General features: G+C 38.9%; 1 protein-coding gene across 2 annotated transcripts in view; it reads left to right on the top strand.

Annotated features, from left to right (window-relative positions):
- zdhhc9 (zinc finger DHHC-type palmitoyltransferase 9) overlaps nucleotides 1–22,760 on the top strand; it is an 83,642-nt gene that overhangs the window by 30,960 nt on the left and 29,922 nt on the right. For both annotated transcript variants that reach the window (XM_048605395.1, XM_048605396.1), the window contains one exon: nucleotides 18,052–18,212. In XM_048605395.1, the coding sequence (XP_048461352.1) occupies nucleotides 18,052–18,212 (161 nt within the window). The remainder of the gene's footprint in view (nucleotides 1–18,051; nucleotides 18,213–22,760) is intronic.

The raw sequence follows: 22,760 nt of genomic DNA, 5'->3' as shown, positions 1-22,760 counted from the left end.
CGGTCTCTGGATTACTAGTTCAATACCACTAGGCCATTTGCTTCTCTTGTGTATTGTTGTCAGTAGACTGCAAGATTTTGTTTTTACTTGAAAATACATCTGATTGAACAAAATATTCACACAACGTACAGATCAAACAACTTTGACTACATACAATCTATATTCCTCCCCACTTGAAACATATCTGATTTGTCACACTGCTATTTCATTGATTGCTATTTACTCAGTCTAGACTTTAAATATTGTTTGTCAATATCATGTTTTCATCAACATTTCTATTATCTTTTGGTGATGAAAACAAACACGTTTTCATGGTCCATGAAGCATTTACAGGTTGTTTTTTTTTTTGCTTCTAGATACTTACTGAAGAGTGTTCTTGGATTAAATTTCCCTCTTGTACCCACTCCAGGTCTAAATCCAAACTCTTTCACCACTTCTACTTTTGGTGTTTATTATTCCTTGTTCATGACTTGTTCGATACTGAAGGAGTCCATGTCCAAAAGCAACAAGCCTGGGGGTCCAAGTCTTAGTCTGAAAATTGGCAATAACAATCTAACCACCAGCCTTTTGATTTTTCAGTGGTGTTGCCATCACTGAACCCCCACGATCAACACCCTGAGAATTACCATTTTCCAGAAACTGGACTGGCAACTATTAAGTACAGTGGCTACAAGAGCAAGTCAGGAAGGGAATATTGCAGTGCATAATTCGCCTCCTGACTGTCGGAAGTATATCCACCACCACCTGCAAGGCACAAATGAGTACTCTGTTGGAATATTCCAACATTTGTCTGGATAACTGTGGTTCTAATAACACTCGTGCTTGACAGCATCTAGGACAAAACAGCCACTTGATTGACACTGACACTGTATCCACTCCCTTCTCCACCCCATGCTCAGTAGCACCAGTGTATATCGTCTACAAGATGTACTGCAGAAATTCTCCAAAGATCCTTGGACAGCACTTTCAAAGCCACAAACACTTTGATCTAGCAGGACAAAGACAGTAGATAAATGGGAACACCACCACCTTCAAGTTCTTCTCCATGCACCATTGTGACTTGGAAATGTATCATTATTCATTCACTGTTGGGTCAAAATCCTGGAATTCCCTCCCTAATGGAGTTGTAGGTCTATCCACAGCGCACAAACTGGGCTGGTTCAAGAAGGCAGCTCACACCACCACCTTCTCAAGGGCACTCGGATGGGTAATAAAAATGCTGTCCAGCCAGCGAGACCCACAAATGCAATTGGAAAATCTTCTTCTTTTTTTTTCCTCTTGACTTGGGAAGCTTATACTTGGGAAATGATTGCACTGTCATTGAGGTCTGTAAGGGTGCGTTTTAACCCTCTTTCTTTTAAACTTTGGGTTTTTTATTTAAATGTTTTTTATTTGTGCATGTTTCGGAGTTGTACACACCAAGAAAATGGTGTACAACTGAAACTTCAATTGCAAGAAGGTTTTTAATGTCAATTTTTTGACAGCAAGCATCCAGTTGACTTTCTACAAATAAGTTCCAATCAAAATGTCACAGTTTACCCACTCCTATCTCTAATCAAAAATCCAAAAAACTGCGCATGCTAGAATTCAGAAACAAAATTAGAAATTGCTGGAAAAAACTCAGCAGGTCAGGCAGCATCTGTGTGAGAAAGAAGAGTTAACATTGAGACTATTTCAGTTCTGAACAAGGGCTACTAGACCTGAAATGTTAACTCTCTGCTTTCTCTCCACAGATGCTGCCTGACCTGAGTTTTACCAGCAATTTCTGACTTTTGTTCCTATCTCTACCCAATTGTTTTTGCACAGTTCGCATTCCAAGTCACTAAACATATTATCCAATAATGTTCGAGTTAATGCATGAGATTATATTATCCAATATTATCAAAACATGTTCACATCCCAGCTGCAGTATGTACTCTGATTACCAGTAACCCTACACTGTTGTACTCCTTGCAGTCTATCCTATTGCCTATAGAAGTCTATTTTTCCCTTTTCAAGTCTCTGGTAACTTAAATAATGGACATCTCAAGTCACTTGGAATATTACTTGAAATGTATTTCATCCCAAATTCTTGCTTTCTTTTACCTTTACTTTCTTCTTGAGCTACGAGTATGACGAGGCCAGTAGTTGTTGCCCATCCCTAATTGCTCTTGAACTGTCACTTGTTAGGTGATTCAAAAAGGACATACAAATCAATCACATTGCTATGGGCCCCGAGTCACATGTACGCCAGACCTGCTGTAAATGTTAGATGTTCTTTCCTAAAGAATATTCGTAGACCAGATCTTTTTCTACAATTAATAGTTTTACGGCCACCATTACTGAGACCAGCTTTGAGTTGGAGATCTGTTAATTAGTTGAATTTAAAATCCAGCAGCTGCTGAGTTGCCCTGTTCATCCATGTCCCCAAAGCATTGGTCTGGGCCTTAGGTTTTCTACACCTGTAAATGTAACACTCTTTCACCATCTCTAGTTCGTTCTTCTCATTCTATTTCTCCAAGTGCTGTTTCGTCTATGCTGAAACATTCCATGTACTTGTTATTTTCAAAGTATTTCTTCCTTCTGATACCCTGTCCAGTGCTTTATGGAGGCCCTTCGGCCCAACTCATCCATGCTGACCAGCTTTCCTAAACCGCATTTGATCCATATTTCTCAAACCTTTCCTATCTTTGTACTTATCCAAATGTCTCAAATGTTGTGATTATACCTGCATTAATCTCTAAAATGCTTCCTAATCATGTACTCATCCAGATGCCTTTTAAATGTTGTAATTGTATCCGCCTCCTCCACATTCTCTGGCAGGTCATTCCCAATGTGCACCACCCCTCTTTGTGAAAAGGTTGTCCTCTTAGATCCCTTGTCAATCTTTCCCCTCTTACCTTAAACCTTTGTCCTCTAGTTTTGGACTTCACTATCCTGGGGAAAAGACCTTGCCTATTCACCTTTTATTTATGCCCTCATGATTTTATAAACCTCTAAGGTCACCTCAGCCTCTACTCCAAGGAAAATAACCCCAGCCTTTTCAGCCTTTCCTTATAACTCAAACATTACAGTCTAGGTAACATCTTTGCAAATCTTTTTTGCACACTTCCCATTTTAATAGCATCCTTCCTTTGGCAGGGTGATCAGAATTGTACACAGTGCTTCAAATGTGGCCTTACCAATGTCTTGTGCAACTGTAACCTGATGTCCCAACTCCTATACTCTATGCTCACTTGCCTTCAGTCAGAACAAAAGGCCACTTTCAAGGAACTATATATCTGCATCCTGAGGTCTTTCTGTTCAATAACAATCCCTGGGGCTCTATTATTAACTGTGCAAGGCCTGCTCTAGTTTGTCTTGCCAAAATGCAGCACCTCTCATTTAACTAAATTAAACTCCGCTGGCTCAGTTAATCAAAATTCTGTTGTACTCTTAGCCTTCTTCTTTGTCCGCTTGACTACCAATTTTGGTGTCATCGGCAAACTTACTAAGCATCTTTTGGTGCAAGATCGTGGCGGAGTAACAAGGCTGTGTGCGGGCCCAGGGCCCATCCTCTCCCATCTGCTTTTCTCCTTTGTTTTACTTTTGCTTCTGTTCTTTTTCTCTTTTTTTCCCCTTGGTTTTTCTTTTTCTCTGTCGTCTTTTTTTCTTCTCTGGCAGGTTGGTCCGTTGCGCCAGTGCAGCAGCGAGAGCTGGCCGCATGTGGAATGGTGGTCATGGTTTCTCCTGCCCTTTTGAGGCCTGTGGCAGGAATGGCAGCAAATTCTTCAAGATGGCAGTGCCGCCAAGGTGACATTTGCATCTAAAGTGTGACTCGTGGCCTGGCCTGGCCTGGCTGCAGATCTAGGGATTCTTGGTTGTAGGACGAGCGTGGATTTGGCAGTGTCAATGAAACGAGTCCAGCGACTAAGAGATGGTGCCTAAAGAGGGGTGACTCCTCCATTTGGTGGATCCAATAGAGGCCTCCCTTGAGTTTGGGTGCTGACATGGACAGGGTCAGAAGGACTGATAGTCCGAACTTTATACTACTTTAATTTTTCTATTTTTTTTTTCTCCTATGACCTATAATTTCTTTCTTTACTTTTCTCATTTTTGATTGGTTTCCTAAGAATTTGAACTTGAGTATCAGTACCTGCTTACCTTTTGTACCTAAAAGATGGTGGTGTAATGTGGTAACTGTAAACGTTTCACTGTACTCATTTGGAGGCTTTATTGTCACGTATGCAATTTTTTCATCCAAATTGTTTATATAAATGATGAACAACAGTGAACCCAGCACGGATCCTTGCAGCACACTGCTGGTCACAGTCTGAACAACAACCCTCTACCACGACTGTCTCCTACTGTCGAGCCCATTTTTGTATCCAATTGGCTAGTTTCTCCTGGAGTCCATGTGATCTAACCTTTCTTACCAGTCTACCATGCAGAACCTTGTTGAAGGACTTACTAAAATCCATGTAGACTACATCTACCATTTTGCCATCATCTATCTTCTTGGTCACCTCTCCAAAAAAAATTCGATCAAATTCTGTTTCATTTTGCCTTTACCTTGAGCGCTCCATTAAATCGACATATCAAAATATGTATCTCGGAGGTACTTGCCAGTGAGTTAACCAAAATCTTCATGTTTTCCATTTCTGTCACATGGAGCTAATTGTCTTAAATTAACAGTTTGCTTTGGAAGCTATTTTGATTTTTCTATTCCTTTTTGTTTGCTGTTTGAGAATCACTGGCTCAACTACAGGAGGAAGTCATTTCACTCTTCTTTGATTGAACTGACTAATAGTCCCTTATTTCCTGCTGCCCTGCAGACTCCCCCTTTTTTTTGTATTTTTTTGTATTTCCCTTTGATTAAACCTGGTTCCATGACCTTTTTTCAGGTCGCAACTATCTGTGTGCAAAACTCAAATGTTCATGTTGTTGTCTTTTTTTGTTTCTGTTTTTTTTCACCGTTTAAAACCCTGTCCTCTGCTGTTAGTCCTTCTGGATTGGAAACAGTTTCCGCTTATTTACTCTGACCAAATCATTCAGGGTTTTGTACATGTATCAAATCCTTTTTTTTTTTAAGGAGAGCAACCCTATTTCATCTGTATTGAATTAAAGGCAAAATGCCACAGATGGTTCAAGTCTGACAAGACTGAAAATTCTGGAATTACTCCACAGGTTAGGCAGCATCTGCAGAGTGTGTTTGTTTTGGGTCAGTGACTCTCCATCAGGATGAGTGACCTAATTCCTCAGTGAGTGTGGAGAATGGGTGCAATATTCCAGCCAGGGCCTAATCAGTAACATAACCTTTTTTTTTTTTGCTTTGTATTCTTTGCCTCTTTTATAAAACAAAGTATTCTTAGTTTTACTTTTTAAACCACTTTCTCAGCATGATCTGACGTTTGTGTATGCACAATACCGGTGTCTGTTCTTGTACCATCTTAAAGTTGTAACTCCGCTCATTGCCTCATCTCAACCAAAATGCATCACTTCACATTTAACACTAAATGTCTCCTGTTATACATGTCTTTTCATCAGTTCATCTTGAAGAATACTCCCTCCAATTTAAGGCATTCCTATAGATCAGAAAGAGTGGGTGCTAATACTGACTGCTGTGATACAGCAGTACTGTACACCAAATCCATTCCCTTAATTAAGTTGAAAGAAAACATTCCCATTTGTGGGATTTGCAAAACTGGGGCCACAAATATAAATCACTAGTATCCACACTGCCCCTGTAATCTTTGCTTCGAATTTATTAACATTTCTATAGCATTGCAGTTTATTGGACACCATTTTGACTGCCCTCATAGTCCCGTTCATACTTCAAAGAAATCAATTGTTACTTAATTTGCCTCTAAATCTATTTGTGCTGTGCATATTTGCCTCTATTTTTTCCAAATTGCAATCAAACTTGTCTTTACCTATCATCTCATATCCTGTATCTAAATGAGCATATGTTGGTGTTGGAGGGGGTCCAGAGGAGTTTCACAAGAATGAAACGAAAACAGAAATCGCTGGAAAAACTCAGCAGGTCTGGCAGCATCTGTGAAGACAAATAGAAGTTTACGTTTCGGGTCCAGTGACCCTTCCTCAGAGTGAATCATTTGTCACTGGCGATGTTTTGAGTCAAAACAATTTTGTTTTAAACAGGACCACTTGGTTATGCTTAGGTTATTTTTAACTGAATCCATTCGTCAGGAAATTGACTGTTTTGTTAGCTGCCTGATTTTATTCTCCATTGTTAAAACCGCATTTGAGTGTTTGTTGAAGAGCTATTTAGTTCAGTAAATAAGGAAACATGGCAAACCAGCTGTTCAGTGTTTGGTTTTGGTTCTCACTAGAACAATTCGCACCAAAAATGTGGGGAGAAAAGGCAAGGACTGCCATTTCATTTTGCATGCTATTATTTCACTGTTACTACATAAAGGGAAAATATGGTGTTTTTTTCAGGACTCTATCTCAGAATTTTACTTTTTTATGTACAAGGAGATCTTTCAAACTTCTATTTTGGTGGAGATACCACAACCTTTTTCCATGCAATAATCTAACCACTGATTCTTTGATATGCAAATGAATGAATATCAAGGAATAAAGTATTTTCTGATATTTAAGGCCAATGTCCTTTGATTAGCAGGTGAAATATAGCTATAGATTGCTTATGCTACCTCTTTTTGTAGCATTTAGGGAAACCTAACACAGATAATTTAAAAAGTTTTCAAATCTTCAGTCTAGAAGTGCCTAATGTTGATGTGTCTTGAGTTTTGAGAACAATGCCAGAGGTTAGGGACAAATGTGTGGAAGTAGAATTAATGGGGGTTCGTTCAGTTATCGGATTCTCCTGGTGCCTCAAATGCCTGTAAATATAGTCTTGTACAATTAAGAAATGCCTTGGGTTTGTTTGGATAGAGTCAAATTTTAATGTTTGTTTCTTATGCTACTGTACAGAACTGAACTTTTGTCGATATGTATGTAAATAAAGATTTTTATAAATAATATATATTTTTGAAATAGAATTAAAATAAATAGACAGGTCTATCTGCTCAAAGATTTCCTGTTTTGTTTCCTGACCATTCTGTCAGATCTGTCAATGTCAAGCTGGTGTTCTTCACTGACCACTACCCCTTGTTGGCCACCTGTCACCTACAGGATGACCAGCAGGTGGGCAAGGGAATGTGGAAGCTGAACATGAAGCTATTGACTCTAGAACATATCAAGGAGCTCAAAACTGATGATACAGTTGAGGGAAGTGTGAAGCCTCTCTTTGAGTTTCCAGCGGACTGGTAGAAACAGTCAAGGGGAACATTAAGAGGGTCTTCATCCTCCAAGCGGTTCTGAAAGTGGGACAGAGATGGGGGAACTATATAAACTCCAGAAAACCGTGCAGACCCTGCTCCTGCTGCAGATGATTGAGTTCAATTGTTGAGGAGGATCTCCAGGAGATGAAGAACCAGCAAGCTTTGCCTCAAAAGATAATCTTACAGTCCAAGATCTGCTCCATGGAGCGGAACGAAATGTGCTCACGTTCCTCCTTCCCGAGGGTGCGTAGGGATAGCTCAATGATCAGCAGTCTGAAGGAAGAAGATGCCACAATAATGTCATGTCAGTCTGACATCCTGAGGATCAGCAAATCCTTTTTATTTTTATGCCAGACTGTGTATGATATACAGGCCACAGACAGCTTGGCTTCCTGGTCGTTCCTGTCCTTTTTCACAGATGTTTTCGATGACAGCGCATGGGAGAGGCTAGATTAGCCATTGTTTCTGAGTGACCTGAACAAGGCCCTCCATCCTTTTGAAAAGAATAAAACTCCAAGAAGCGATGGCTTACCAGCCGAGTTGTATTTAGCTCTGTGGGACTTGATAGGCCGGAACCTGCTGGAGGCATATGATTTTGGCAGGTAGTGTGTGAGAGTACGTGAGGAAAGATATCATCCTCATCTACAAGCGGAAGGGGATAGGGAGGAAATTAGAAATTGCTTACCAATTTCACTGCTGAATGCAGGTTACAAAATCCCTTTTAAGGTCATTGCCAACCAGGTCAGGTCTGCTGTGGTCTGGAACAAAAACAGAAGTTGCTGGAAAAGCTCAGCAGGTCTGGCAGCATCCATGAAGAAAAAATCAGAGTTAGTGTTTTGGGTCCGATGACCCTTCCTCAGAACCTCCTGGGACCAGTAATTCACCCTGACCAAACCTATGCCGTACCAGACAGGATGCTGTCTGAGAATGTATCTGAGAAGCATGACAATCTCCTACATTCAGATGGGGGGGTGGGGTGGTTTGCATTTGGACACTCATCAGCCCTGATTTAAGAGAAGGCCTTTGACGGGATATTGCACACTGACATGAGAGGTATGCTTTTCAAAATGGGCTTTGGGGAAAGTATCTAAGTTTTTGAAGATTTGTATATTGGGTTGTGGATGAGGTTATAGACTTGTTCGCCAAGCCACTGTGTTTGGTAGCAGACGTTTTGTAACCCTGCCAGGTAACATCGTCAGTGAGCCTCCGGTGGAGCGTTGGTGTTCTGTCCCGCTTGTTATTTATATGCCTTGGTTTGCTGGGGTGGTTGGTATTACTTCTGTTTTTTTCTTCAGTGGTTTGTATATCGGGTCCTGTTCTGTGTGTTGATGATGTAGTTCCAGTTCGAATGCCAGATCTTCCGGGAGTGTGCTTTCTGGCTATCCATTTCTTTTAAAAACTCACTCCATGTAAGTGCTCCCGTTCTGTTTTGTGTAATTCCAGATTGCTGCAGTGTGTTGTGGCTCGTTTGAATTGTCTGTTGTACACCAACATCAGCAGTAGTGCAGTCTCGATTAATGATCAGGAATCGGAAAGCTACCTGATTGGGTGCAGAGTCAGGCAGGGCTGCCCACTCCATCTCCTCAAAATAAAAATGGCAAGCATCCAGCATAGCATGTTTGTAGCCTATAGAGTTATTGTTGAAAACGCTCTCCAAATTCTGTTGCTTCCACAGCAGAGGAGACAGCATCATGAGCAGAGAATAATTAGATTGAATTGGCAGTACAGTTAATCACTAACATCTTTCTTGAATGTTTGGGGCACCAGTGTAAAGAATGTTAAATGATTAATAGGTGCTGTTGGAAGGCTAGGAGGTCATGAGGGTAGTTTTGGAACGTATTCCCCATTCTAATATGTCTGCCTTTACAAAAGCACAATCTTAGTGCACTTAGGAGCAGAAAAAAGACAGTGTAGTTCATGCACTAATTGGCATTTAAAAAGAAATACGGTAAGGTTTGAACTTGGCTAACTACTTGTCATCAATTCGATTTGCCCAAGGAGTGCACTTGTGTGAAGATAAGTTTCTGGATAATGACTGGCCATTATGTGCTCTAAGCAGGTAAATGTAATAGCTATAAGTAAGCTTCATGTGTTTCTAACAAAATGGATCAGATTTTAATTTTTTGGATAACGGATAAACCCCACAGAAATTCATTTCTCTGGAGAGGCAAGATTGATTACGGATAATAACGCTGGAGTAAGCAAAATAATAGTAAAACTCTTGCAATATCTCCAACATTTTTGTGCATTTAGATCAGCAGATCAATGTCATCACACACATTGCAGTGATTGAATAATTGAAATGCCATTCTTGGTATGTTGATTGAAATCATGGAGCTGGATTTTCATGTAAAGGGCAGGAAACTGGATATATGTTTGTTTGTTTGTTTGAGGAACTGCACTTGTACATTGTAACTTGCCACAATCATGTGTTATCTGCCCATAGTTTCTATTTAGTAGAGGAATTGGAGGCAACACGGAGCACCTGTGGAAACTGGAAACGACAGCATCTTCATTTCCACTCCTTCCTCTCTCTTTTTCCCCCCCCCCCCACCCCCAAAAAGAAAGAAAATCTCAACCACTGCCATTAAGTTGACAGCATTAGACTGGAAATGGGCCTTCTCAATGGTCGCCTGTTTAAGGGGTATCATCAGAATTACTAGATCTTTGACCCTAGAACTCCTGCTTTCAAGCTGTCATCCAGTCCATTAACATGGTTCACTTGATACACTGTCTTACATTTTCCCAAGCTCAATATTTTGGAGCGCACAACCATGGAGGCAGTTATCCACAGGGAGCCCTTGCCTTGAAAACAGGCATGCAGTAAGTCAGAGGTAAGTGGGAAAGAAGAAATCTTTGTGAAAGTTAGTGATGTGGGGATACAGTGGTGAGCTACTACTTCCTTTTGAGCAGTACAAATGAGGGAAGTGAGAGGATCAAAGAACCAAACTTGGTCGTCCATGTTGGCAGTTTAAGGTGATCCTTGTCTGGAGGATATCACTATTGACTTTTGCACTATGTTTAGCTACACTTGAGCTGCCACCTTCGATCACTTTTTTCTTCCTTTTTTTTCTAACTGATCTAGCTAAGTAGATAGCTCACTGTAATTATAGCATGTCAAATCAATTTTTTTTAAAAAGGTAAGTCTTCCGCAGACTTCAAGAAATCTTTTGATGACGCCAGGAATTCAAACAGCTAATATGCCTGCTATGAACATTGATTTCAGAGCTCCATATGTGGATTTCGATTTAATCTGTTACAGGTACTTGAGATTCCTCTAGAAATTGACTCTTGTTAAAACACTTGAGCACAATTCAGTTTGTTTTTAAAGTAAATAAATAAAGCAAATTAACATTATTAAAAAGAGAGCAGATACTTTTAATATTCTGTTGATTTATTCATTGGGCCTAATTACAGTAGGTTAAAACTTGCTCCGAATTAACCACCAAGTCTGAAGCTGAGGTAATACTGTACCTTGAACTGTTGCCTCTATAATGTTCAATCTGGAGTTCTGCTTTCTTTGACCATGGATGGGCAAGGATTATATCATCTTTTTTTTCTTAGCAATGCTGTAATTTTATATTAAATTCTTCAATAAAGTTTTTAATTGTATTACTGGCTGCACTGTAATTGTGGATAGCCCAGGGCTTTATCACTGGGTGGATGCACTGCATTTACAGTCAATGGAGGATGTTAAGCAAAACACCTTTCGTAAGGACACTGTACATGGTCATGTTTGCCTTAGTCATGTGACTAAGTGCTTTAGTGTAGGAAGAGAAGCCACTAATGCCTGCATATGAACAGAGGGGAAGGGATGAAATCTGTAGACTGAAGATACTGGGCTTAGCAGCACTGGTTTGTAAACCTTTCTAATGAACAATCACCAAACTTGAATTTTTAACATGAGTTGCATGAAAAATATTTGAACAAATATTTGGTCATGTAGCACTGTTTCTGGATTCAGTCTTCCTTGAGGGAAGACGATGACTGCTCCTTGTGTGACTCTCTCAGCATTTCCCATTGGGACTACAGAAAATGTCACAGAACTATGCAAAGTAATCCTCAATATTTTCCTGCAGCATCTGTAGAGAGAAATATGTTAGCGTTTCGAGTCCAATGACCCTTCAGACCCAGAACTATTAACTCTGCTTTCTTTCAACAGATGTTGCCATAACTGGGTTTTTCCAGCATCTGTAGTTTTTTTTCCTCCAATATTTTCTCCTGGGAGAGTGTAGATAAATAGCACAAAAGGTTTTTTTTAATTAGAACTTTTTTCTTTTGTTAAATTGACAGCATTCAATCAGGAACAATTATTTTGCATTTTAACATGCTCAAGAGAAAATGGAACTTGAAATAAATAACACAATATAAAACTACAGAAACTATCCTCCAATTGGGGAATCTTCATACAATACTGTGTTGATCTCCACCCATGGTGATTGAGACACAAGGCTAAAAAGTAGCTTGATAGTTAGGACTGTTTCCAATGGAAGAACATCTTCTGGAGAGAAGATAGGATTGAGGTTTTCAAATTGATCAATTGTTTAGGTTACTTCGAGTTTGAAAGGATATTGTTGGGGGAACTGGGCAGCATCCAGATAAAATATTAAAGCAGAATTTGGTTAAATGTTTATTCTATGATAGAAAATCTTCATCTATGGAGAATGAAGGCTTGTAAGAAATTCAAAGGAGTGGTGGGTTCCTAAAAAGAAATACCATCTCAAATATAAAAATCAAGTGTTTGGGAATGGTGGAAGTTGTTACTTTGTGTCTTCTGACACCTGTTTGTTAGAGGGATGGTCTCAATTTCCAAGTGTTTTTGAGTTCATCACTAGAGTTTTGGCAGTTGATCTACTCTCTAGTCATGCAGTTAAGGACAAAAAACATTTGGATATAGCCAGGTGGTCTTTCCATGCATGTTGGCAAGACCACTAACCTGTGACTACCTTTTTGGATCCCATTATCTAATCCTGGCTTCCATTAGCTCATTATCAATTTTAAATGTAAGTTTTCAGCAAATTGTAAAACTGGACTTAAAAACATCATGTGACTCAGTTTTGTGAGTCTGGCTGATAAACCAGTAAACCGTTGGCAACCTGACTGTGCCTAGTTGCATATAATCATCTTTTGAATTTTGCAGTAGATGTATGAAATTAACATCACTTGATTAAAGCATAATTCATTACTGCATACTGTGAGATTTGGCTATTCAGAAGCTTTTCATGGGCCATGTCATTCAAATTACTTTTCGTTCGTTCAGAGAAGGGTACCAAGTGAACAGTTGAAATGGGAATTGGAGTGTTTGTATTGAGATATTAATCCTGCCCCATTTTATATCAAATTGTCACTGCAGCGACATGCTGACTTTATGTAAGGAAAAGTAAACTTTGAAATATTTGAATAAATCTTCTTATTATTACAGCAGTTTTTGTTTAGAACTTTCAGAAGTTACATTTTTGGTTCCACCAGTTTCATAAGGATGTTAACTGGAGTGCACAATGATCTGATACTAGGACAACTGGTTTAAACCTATTTAGTAAATAAACTGAACAATTAAAACTGATCCTGAACTTTTTACTCATTTCACAATCTTTTATACTTGGTGCTTGAAAGGAAAAATTTGAGCTTGTGATGGGTCTTGGGTGATTCTCTCTTTAAATGTTGACCTGCTTGAGTTAGCATAATGCAGTAAGCAAAACTTGACGCATGTAGCCAAAGTTAGGAAATAGTTGACATCATTTTTTTTTTGTTTTTGAACAGGGGTCTGTTACCTGTTGGATGTCAGACTTGACTACGTTCAATGTAATGAATGTTGTGGTATAATGCGGTTAGTTACTGCATGATTTATATTAATCACATGACTTTGACATCTGTTTTAGAATGAGCATGTGAAAAGAGACATCTTCAACAGTGCACTAGTAACCAATATAAAGGTATGAATAATGGTAGTGCTTCAGCGAATAAAGAGCTGAAAAGTCTTAATGATGAACAAACAGGCTGAGGGACCATGTATGTGTCAGCATCCACATCTTGAGATACTTTAGACCTGTATCTCCCTGTGTAGGTAGCACTAATGGCTTAAAGCGCAAGATCAAGTAATATTTATCTCAAACTTTTTTTTTGTTCTTGATATGATTTTTATTTTGCTGTGCATGTAGGGCCAATTTTGCAGTCTAAATTAGTTGGATCTATTCCAGTTATTCACAGATGTCCATAAAGGCTGCCACTTTTTGTTTTATTCATTGGGCTGTGACAATGGTTGCAAAGTTCATCAATTGTCACTGGTAAGGCTGTGGTGACCTGTACAATTCATGTGGTATAGGTACACCTAGGGAGTACTAAGAAGGGAGTTCCAGGGTTTTGACCAGGTGACAGTAAAGAAAAGACAAAACAGTCGCAATTTAAGATGTTGTGGAGCTTGCAAGAGAACTTGGTGGTTTCCATTTGCTTGCTACTTGTGTTCATCTGGGTTTGGAATGTGTTATCAAACGATCCTTTGTTAAACTGCTGGAGTACATCTTGTTCATGGTACGTTGATGGTCTAACCACCGTGCTACGGAAGAAATGAACATTTCGGGGTGGAGGTGTATGTGGACAGATTGTTCTGGTTGAGTGTTGGAGCTGTGCAGATGGATTCTATCCTACCTTGTCTAGTCTCTCGTGTATCTTGTGCAGGCCTTGTGGGGTCAGGTTTACTGCATGTGGACATAGCTTCATTTAGCAGGATCTGCTGAATTGTATCCTAAGCTGTCTTTTTTTCCTTCGAAGCAAGTGAGGAAATAGCAGAAGCTCTGAGGATCAATTTCCAACCATCACATGTTGGCTACCAAATGATTGAAGATTTGCATGTGATGTACTGTTATTGAAAAAGGTTGCGAAGGATGGACCAAATAATAGTCTGACCTTGGTGGAAAAATTACTAGAATCAATATTGAGAGATCGGAACAACTTGGCTAGAGAAACAGATCAGTCAGGAATAGTCTGTAGGGATTTGTTAAGATAAGTTCATGTCTTACTAACTTGGTCTAATGTTTTGAGGCAGTAGCAGTAGAATTGGATGTTTTCTACATGGATTGTAGTAACACATTTGACAAGATTGACATGGCAAAAATAAAGCCTATGGGACATGTGTGGTGAGTTGGAACTAAAATTGACTTGGCAACGCAAAGTCAAAGGTAATTGTCGATAGCTGCCTTTACAAATGGAAACAGCTTTCCATGGTGGTCCACAGGGCTCATTTGGGTCTGTTGCTATGTCACATTTATTTATGATTTAGACTAAAGTGAGAGGAACATTTGAAAAATTTGCAGATGATGATAATTGGCCGAGTAACTGTGAAATGGATGGCTATTGATTGCCGAATGGCATCAGTAATTTGGCTGACTGTACAGAAGTGAAAAATGGAATTCAGTCTGGAGAAGTGTAAGGTTATGCACTTGGAGAGGGCAAAGAAAGCAAGGAATAGACGATGGTAGGGGAGAGTATTGAGTGATGTAAAGGAAGGGAGTTCTTGGATAAGGTGGTGACAAAGGCATATTGGTGATGTGTTGAATACAAAAACAGGGGTGTAATGCTAGAACTAAGTAAGGCACTGGTTAGGCTACAGCAAGAGTTTTGTATTTAGATATGGGCACCACATTAAAGCATAATTTCTCGAGAGGGTAGTGGGGAGATTTGCAAGAATGTTGCCAGGGCTTGAAAGCTGTAGCCATGAGAATAGTTTGGATGCCCCCATTCTAAAGAAAACAGGAAGTCTGATTTCATTGAGATGTAAAAAAGAACAAGGAGCCTGGGTCAAATGGACAATAAAGATCTGTTTCTCCCTTGAATGCAGATACACAGGGGACATAGATTAAACGTAAAAGGATTAGAAACAACATGGGGGAAATGTTTACCAGAGAGTGGTAGATGTTTGGCGTTCACTGTCCATTTTAGTAGTTGAGACAGAAACTCATTTAAAAGAACCCTGGATTTGCACCTGAAGTGCTATAATCTGCCAGGCTGTTGACCAGGTGCTGGTAAGTGGGATTAGAATGAGTGGCTAGTCAATTCAGTCAGTGAAGATACAGTGACCTGATTGAGTCTTTCCTGTGGTTCTGTCACTATAAAAGTGTGATTATTTAGAAATTATGGAAACAATTGATGTAATATGGAGGTAGTAGGTGTCTGAGTAAAGCCTAAACATTAAGAAGATTTGAGTCTGAATTGGATTAAAGGTCAGTATCTCAAAAGAGAATCAGTGCATTACTGTAGCAGATACATTATTTTTCATGCAATGAACACTATTCCAACTCTGGATGAAAGGGGAAGATGAGGTTGTGAAGACCTGAGAAACAAAGCCACAAGGAGGCCGAGATTGACTACCCAAATATTTAGCCTTCATTTGGCTCAGTGGAAATATGGCCGGGTTGACAGTGAACAGCAACAAAAGTGTGCACAGCAGATGAAAAGATGTGCAAGAGCTGTGTATAACCACAAACTCACGAGGCAATGTCCTGCATTACACCATGAGTTTGTGGAAATCATAATCATTGGGAAGTATGTGTAGAACACAGGAAGACAGTAAAGAATTTATTCTAGACTGAGCAAAACGTTGGATGAGAAGGAAAAGGAAACCAAACATCCATATCCCAGAAGATGGTACCAAGAATCCAATAAACATAAAAATGACAACTGCATGAAATGTTGAGGTGAAACAGGTCTCAGTAGACATGCCCATGCCATTTGGATTGGAAAGAAGATGAGAAATCTCAGACCTAAATCTAAAGCTTCATACTGGAGCACGGAGTAACATCATGCTTGTCAGACAATATTAGAAATTAATTCTTTCACCTTTTTTTAGAAAGGAATGGTTATACAAAGAAATTTTAAATATCCTGATCTGAAGTCATTTGGGGAAACTGATTTGAAAGCCAGGAACAACCCAAATTGGAGGGACACAAAGGAAAAGGATGTTAACTGCATGTTTGTGTCATACAAACTGATTAGCTCTGCTTTCCTGGGATTGAACAGTTGGAAGTGTTGCAACTGCTATAAACTGAAGGTGGTGTCATGGAGATTAAAGATACCACACCCACTGATTTGCAGTCAGATTCCAGAGGCCAATATTGAAAGACATGAACTCTTGACAGAAAAGATGGCTAATTCAAAGTTCAAACAGCTAAAAAGATGATTTTCAGAGATTTCCAGCACTCCAAGCTAATAGATAAAGATAAAGAATAAAGCCACTGACTTTGAAAGGCTTAAGCATTAAGGTGCTGTGCTGAAAATGAGCATTTTTGGAAGAGAAATTGCAAGCTGTGCAGTTAGAGGAGACATCTAAGAAGGAGATCGAGACCTGTCAGGTCAAAACTTCAACAGCACGTACTTTAAACAGAAGAATTTGAACATGAAGTACTGAGGTCAGCAAACCAAATTGAACTGCAGAATTAGCTGAGTAATATTACTCAGTGGGAGAATGATTTACAGGAGATTAATAACAAATTGAGAAATGCTAGAGTGCTTAAGACAAAATGATAAAGTTAAAATGGCAAGCAGGACGCAGGCAGAGCAGAAAGCTGAGTAAACTAGAAGACTGGCAAGCAAAATGGTTGGAAGAGAATGATTAGCTGCAGAATCTTAAAAAGTTTGAAGAATGCTAGCCTTGTCATTTTCTCGGATATTGCAAGGAGTCTGACTGCAAAGAAATGAAGTAAATGTGACTTCCTGATTCGTTGAAATTAGGAGTTCATCATAAAGCCAGCTGATAAAGAGACTTCAAGTTCGTTCATGCTGATGCATGATGAGCATCATTTTAACATGTTGTGTCTGCACTCTCATGAAATTTAAACATGAACATAACTTCAGTTGGAGATGTATGGCTTTTATGCTGTACTTTTTTAGATTATTAACCATCAAGTTATTCTTGTATGACATTACATCGTGCAGTATCACAGCCAGTATGTCAAGTGATTTTTTAAAGTCTAATTACAAGTACAGGTGCAGTTCTAAGTGGATGAGAAGCACTAATTAAAGGATGAACTTGAACAGAAACCATGAGAGTTATCAAAGTTCTCTTCTTGAAATTTTAAATGAAACCTTTTTAAAGTAACATTTTCATAACCAACTTTTATTTACTCCTGTATCATCTAAATAGCGTCTGGTTGTTTTTCAAAGGCAACAAAAAAAGTCTGCCAGTTGCATTCACCTTCTGTCTTGCTGTACCATTTTCACATTTTTGAGTCTCAAATGTCCATTTGACTCTTATTTGTAGTATTTGTCTGTGGGATGTTGATCACAGAAATCATAATAGAATTGTCTTTTTAAGTAAACTACGCACCTGAATAATACTGAAACCAAAGTGAAAGTAAAATATACTAGTGGGATTTAAAGCTAATGGATAATATGGTCATAACTCCTCTTTGGTTCTATGGCAGAAAGTTATTTATATTCATATACCTACCTAATGTAAGATAGTTTAGCATTAAAAATTTATTTTTTTAATCATGTTTGAATCTGTTGTGATGTACTTCTGTCACAAGTGTCTTGAATTCTGATCCAGGAGGAGAGACACTTCCATCGCGCTCCAAGACCTCCTTAGCATTGAGACTTTGAGCAATTTTATCCTGTCACTTATTTATAATGTAATTTGTATACTTGTATTACAAGGTGGTTGGTTCAATTAATGAATCCGAAAATTGGTGGGATGGGAGTTTGGGTTGGAAGCAGAGAATATGTTCCTTCCTTTGGTAGTGTGATTGGCTTGTAAATACTTAATGAGCTCTAATTTATTATTTTTCTTCCTCAGGTGTCCATATTTGGCGATACATCTTTCCCCTGCCATTCCAGTGTTCGCAATAATTCTCTTTATCTTTGTGATGGCAATGTTACTCCGTACCAGTTTCAGTGATCCTGGTGTGCTCCCACGAGCTGAGCCAGATGAGGCTGCGTTTGTGGAGATGGAAATAGGTAGGAAAAATGGAACACAAAGTAATTGACTTTGACTTTTATATTCAATGTTTTTTTCACGCTTTTGCAGTCAAGTAAAAATGAAAGTCATTTTCAGAAATTGAGTTTACTGCTAGTTTGTAGTTTGTTTGACTGTTAGCATAGTGAAGTGTTCAGAATTTTAAAATGCAAGTAGGACTTCTCATGGTTTTTATAAAGCTTCGGACAGTTTGTCTAGTTTTCAGTAGAAGTGAGTTTATTTGAAGTTGCACTTGACCATATTATTGTCATACTTGGGAGATGAAGATTGTTTCCTGCATTGGGGCAGGAGGGAAGTTACACCACCAATTCTTTATATACAAGCACCTATATCAAGGTCCTTATGCTCCTATAGAACCATACTATTTTTTTTTGTGTGTTCTTCCTCATAAATGAAAAACAGCTGTGCATTAAGTGTCATTTGCTCATTCAACTTGTCTGTCCTCTTTTGAAATTCTACACTATCCTCCTTGTAGTACATAACACTTCCAAGTTTTGTATCAACAAATTCCCTGTAAACCAAGGTCTAGGTTATTAATGTGTATCATCAAGAGCAAAGATCCTGTCAGCAACTGTGGGGGAAATTCCACTACAAACCTTCCTCTGGCCCAAATCCATTAATCGCTACACTGTTGCCGGTCACTCAGCCAATTTTGTATCCATTTTGCTACTATCCCTCCTACTCCCAGGCGGAGGATAACTTTCTCAAAGTATGATCTGTGATATTTTTATCAAATGCCTTCTGGAAGTCCATGTACACACTAATTACCCTGGTTAACCCCTTCCCCCTTAATATTCCTGCTGAAAAACTCCCAAGATAACATGATTTGCCTGTGACTCTGTGCTGGCTTGCCTGAAATAATCCACATTTGTCCAAGTTTGTTCCAATTTACTCTTTCTAGAAGCGTCTACACCACTGAAGTTAAAGTAACCGGCTTGTAGTAGCTGAGCATATTGTGTGCACCCCTATTCAAAATCATGATGGCAACATTTTCAGTTGCTCAGCCCTCTTGCATCCCTTCAAATTGAAGGGAGGTGGGAAAATTGACCAGTATCTCCCATATGTTCACACTCCCTTCAGTTTCCTTAGTGTCTCATTTGGTCTTAGGACCATTTCTAATTAATTCAGAAACCTGAAGCAATTACAATTAGTTATCTCCTTTTGCTGCCATGACATTGCTGTTCAATAAAAATTGTGGCTGATCCGATTTTTAACCTAAACTCTAGATTTGCACATATCGCCAAGAATCCTTTATCTCTTGGCAATGAAGAATCTACTACTGTCTTTAAAAATTTAAAAATTCTGTATTCACTGCCTTTTGGAGAGCTGGGGACATTTTAATTGTTATATTTTTAATAAACAGGTGGATTGAAGGAAAGAATATCTTGCTAATTTGAGTTTTGTCATAACTGATGGAACCCATTTTGAAGTGGCCTGACTACTTATTTAATCCTATCTAATCCTAAACTAGTGTCTCATTCTCCAGTATTTCTAATATGCCACTTAAATTTCTACTTGTACTGTCCTAGAATTGATACCCTTGTTTGTGGCAATTGAACTGAAGAAATTATCTTTGTGTGCCCTTCCTTCAATCTTGTGGTCTTCTCTTGAAATTAAGACTCTTCTACCAAATCTGCCTTTCTTGTTGTTGTATCAATATTAAGGAATGTTGACATTTCTTGTTCTTGTAAATCTTTAAGACCTCTGGTGTTTTTTTTAAATACCTAGTGTTCCCCATTTGTCTGTCGTTGTGATTGTCCTCTGTCCTCTGGTTTTGAATCTTTTCAGTTTTTTTGTTCTTTTTACACTTCCTTGGTCCTATGCACTATGGGCTTTGGCCTTTCATGTTGCAATCACTCAAATTTGGTTTAATTTCTTGCCACTGATCACCACCTTTTTTGTTTTCCCATTGTTATACAAATGACTCCACTCCATTTTCATTGGCCTCTCCCCTTAATTTTGCTTGAAGAAGCAAGTTATTATGGGAGTGGGGGCAGACACTTGCACAGCCTATTTTAAATAGAGGGATCCCAAAAGCTTAAGGAAAGTATACGAATCATCTTGGTTCTTGTATTATGCACAATAATGATATGCCCGGTTTATTTGAATCCTGGACTGTGTTTTATTTTTATTATACTTCATTTTTTAGTTGTAGTATTTCATTGTGGGCCTATAATTAAGAGACACTGTTCAAAAGTGTCTTCTGATCCATGCTGGTTAACTATTAGTGGAATTTAACTCCCTTTGAAATAGGAAGTATGTTACATAGGATGATGTAGATATACAGCACAGAAAGACCATTTGGGCCTCCAATCCGTGCAGCTGATCACGATGTACTTGAACCTCTTGCTATCTTTTCTCATTTATCTTTTGCAAGTGTCTTGTCCCTCCTCCCACATTTTTGTATTCAATCGTGGGGGGAGTTGGACATAGTTGGCTAGACCAGCATTTACTGCTCATCTCTAATTACCCAGAGGGCAGTTAAAAGTCAACCACAGTGCTGATGGGTCTGGAATGACTGAGGCCAGACCAAATAAAGATAGCAGTTTCCTTCCCTAAAGAACACGAGTGAACCAGGTGGGTTTTTCCAACAATCAGCAATGGATTCTTGCTTATCATTAGACTCTTGTTCCAATTTTTACTGAATTCAAATTCCGCCATCTATGTTCCCAGAACATTGCCTGGGTTTCTGGAATAACAGTTCAGCGATTTATTGCCATTAGGCTAAATTCCACTTGAAAGCATCTGTATTATTTGCTCGAACCTCTTTGTGATAGCAAGTTCCACATAATTACTATTCTTTGGCCTTTCCAAAAAAAAAGTTTCTTCCAAATTCCCTTTGTGGATTTCCTGATGTGGAGGTGCTGGTGTTGGACTGGGGTGGGCAAGGTCAGAAATCACAAGACACCAGGTTATAGTCCAACTGATTTGTTTGAAAACACAAGCTTTGAGTGTAGCACCTTCATCGGGTGAAGTGCTATGCTCCGAAAGCTTGTGTTTTCAAATAAACCTGTTATGTTATAACCTGCTGTTGTGTGACATCTGGATTTCCTGATGCCGTGCTTATATAGATAGCTCTAGTTTCCCTGTTTCTACAGGAGGAAACCATTTTTTTTTTCTTCTTCTTTGTTTTATAACTTTGAAGGCCTAGAGCAAATAATCTGTTTAGACTCAGCCGCCCCTCGATATTCTTCAATTAGGAAAGTAATGGAGTTCATTTAGTTTTGTACTTTCTACTCTTAAACTGGTCAAAGGCACATCTGATTTGAATTGAACTGAAGTTTCCAGCTACAGCATCGACACTGAGGGTCCTTCTGACCTATTCATCAATTTTGTTATAATATACTCTTTGTAGAAGGAGAGTTTACAGGCTACAAAGAAGGGTCATTTAAAAATTAGTAATGTTTGAGGGTTGAAATCCAGTCAACCTATTCCATTTTAAGTCTGTTTACTGATTAAACTGTTTGGTACTTCACCTTTTTGCCGAGAGTTCTTTGAGGATAAATTTTACCTTTGCCAATATCAGTTTATTCCAGCAATATTCTCCCTGTGCTCTGTCCAAGGTCTGCAGTCGTTGCTTTCAAAGTGCCAGCAGGCCTTATTCCCAGGATTTGCTTGCAATTGGTATTCCACAAAAGTAAGAAATACCCAGTGCCGCTTTTCCCCTCTGCTTTTTTTTAAGCCACGCAAAGGCATATGTGATAAAGGAAGAAAACATGATTGATATTTTCCTAGGAAGCAAGGAGAATGAGACAAACCTTACATTAGATCCAGGGAATCATTGAGCAATGTACATTATTATTATGTCTTGCACAATAGAAATTGGGTGTAAGCAAGGGTTGCGGAAGAGGTTTTCCAACTTCCTGATGGATTTGTGCAGCTATGAGTTGGAGCAACAGATGAGAATTGGGTCATCGTCTGTTGTCAGAATAATAATTGATTCAATGGGAAAAGAGTCATGTCTGATTATGCAAGGTATAATATGAAGTATGGTGTCAGGAAAGTGTAAAGTTGACTTGTACATAAAAAAAAAAAAAATGAGGCTTAAGGATTCTATGGCCAAAAGTCAACTTTTACACAAGATTGACTATTACTTGAGGAGAGGAAACAGTTCTGAAAGTTACTGATTCAATTTGGGTATCATAATGGATGGGTGAAATGTGATGTTTTGGATCTTTTGGAAGTAAGTCAATTTTAAATTAATTAGACTGGACTACAGTTAACAATTTTGGCTAATTATGGGAAACTAGAATGCAGATGAAATGTCTCTACTGATTTGACATAAGGTCACCTCTAATCAGTGGAGTGCTACCTGAGGCAAGCTTAGCGAATCCAGTGCTTTACAGGCATGAGTGCTGACAACAGCTCGAACACCTTCCTACCGGTGGTAAAATAGGTTGTCTGTGCATCACGACTCGATTTCTGTAGTTGGCTATTCTGAGCGAGATCTAGAATAATTGTTTTTCTTTGTTTCTTTGCCTCTAGTTTTGTGTCCCTTCAATGCATTTTTTTTTGTACTTTTATCTCAG

The sequence above is a fragment of the Rhincodon typus genome, chromosome 14, assembly GCF_021869965.1.
Source record: "Rhincodon typus isolate 14 chromosome 14, sRhiTyp1.1, whole genome shotgun sequence".
Taxonomy (NCBI): domain Eukaryota; kingdom Metazoa; phylum Chordata; class Chondrichthyes; order Orectolobiformes; family Rhincodontidae; genus Rhincodon; species Rhincodon typus.
This window is presented reverse-complemented; position numbering and strand designations above follow the sequence as displayed.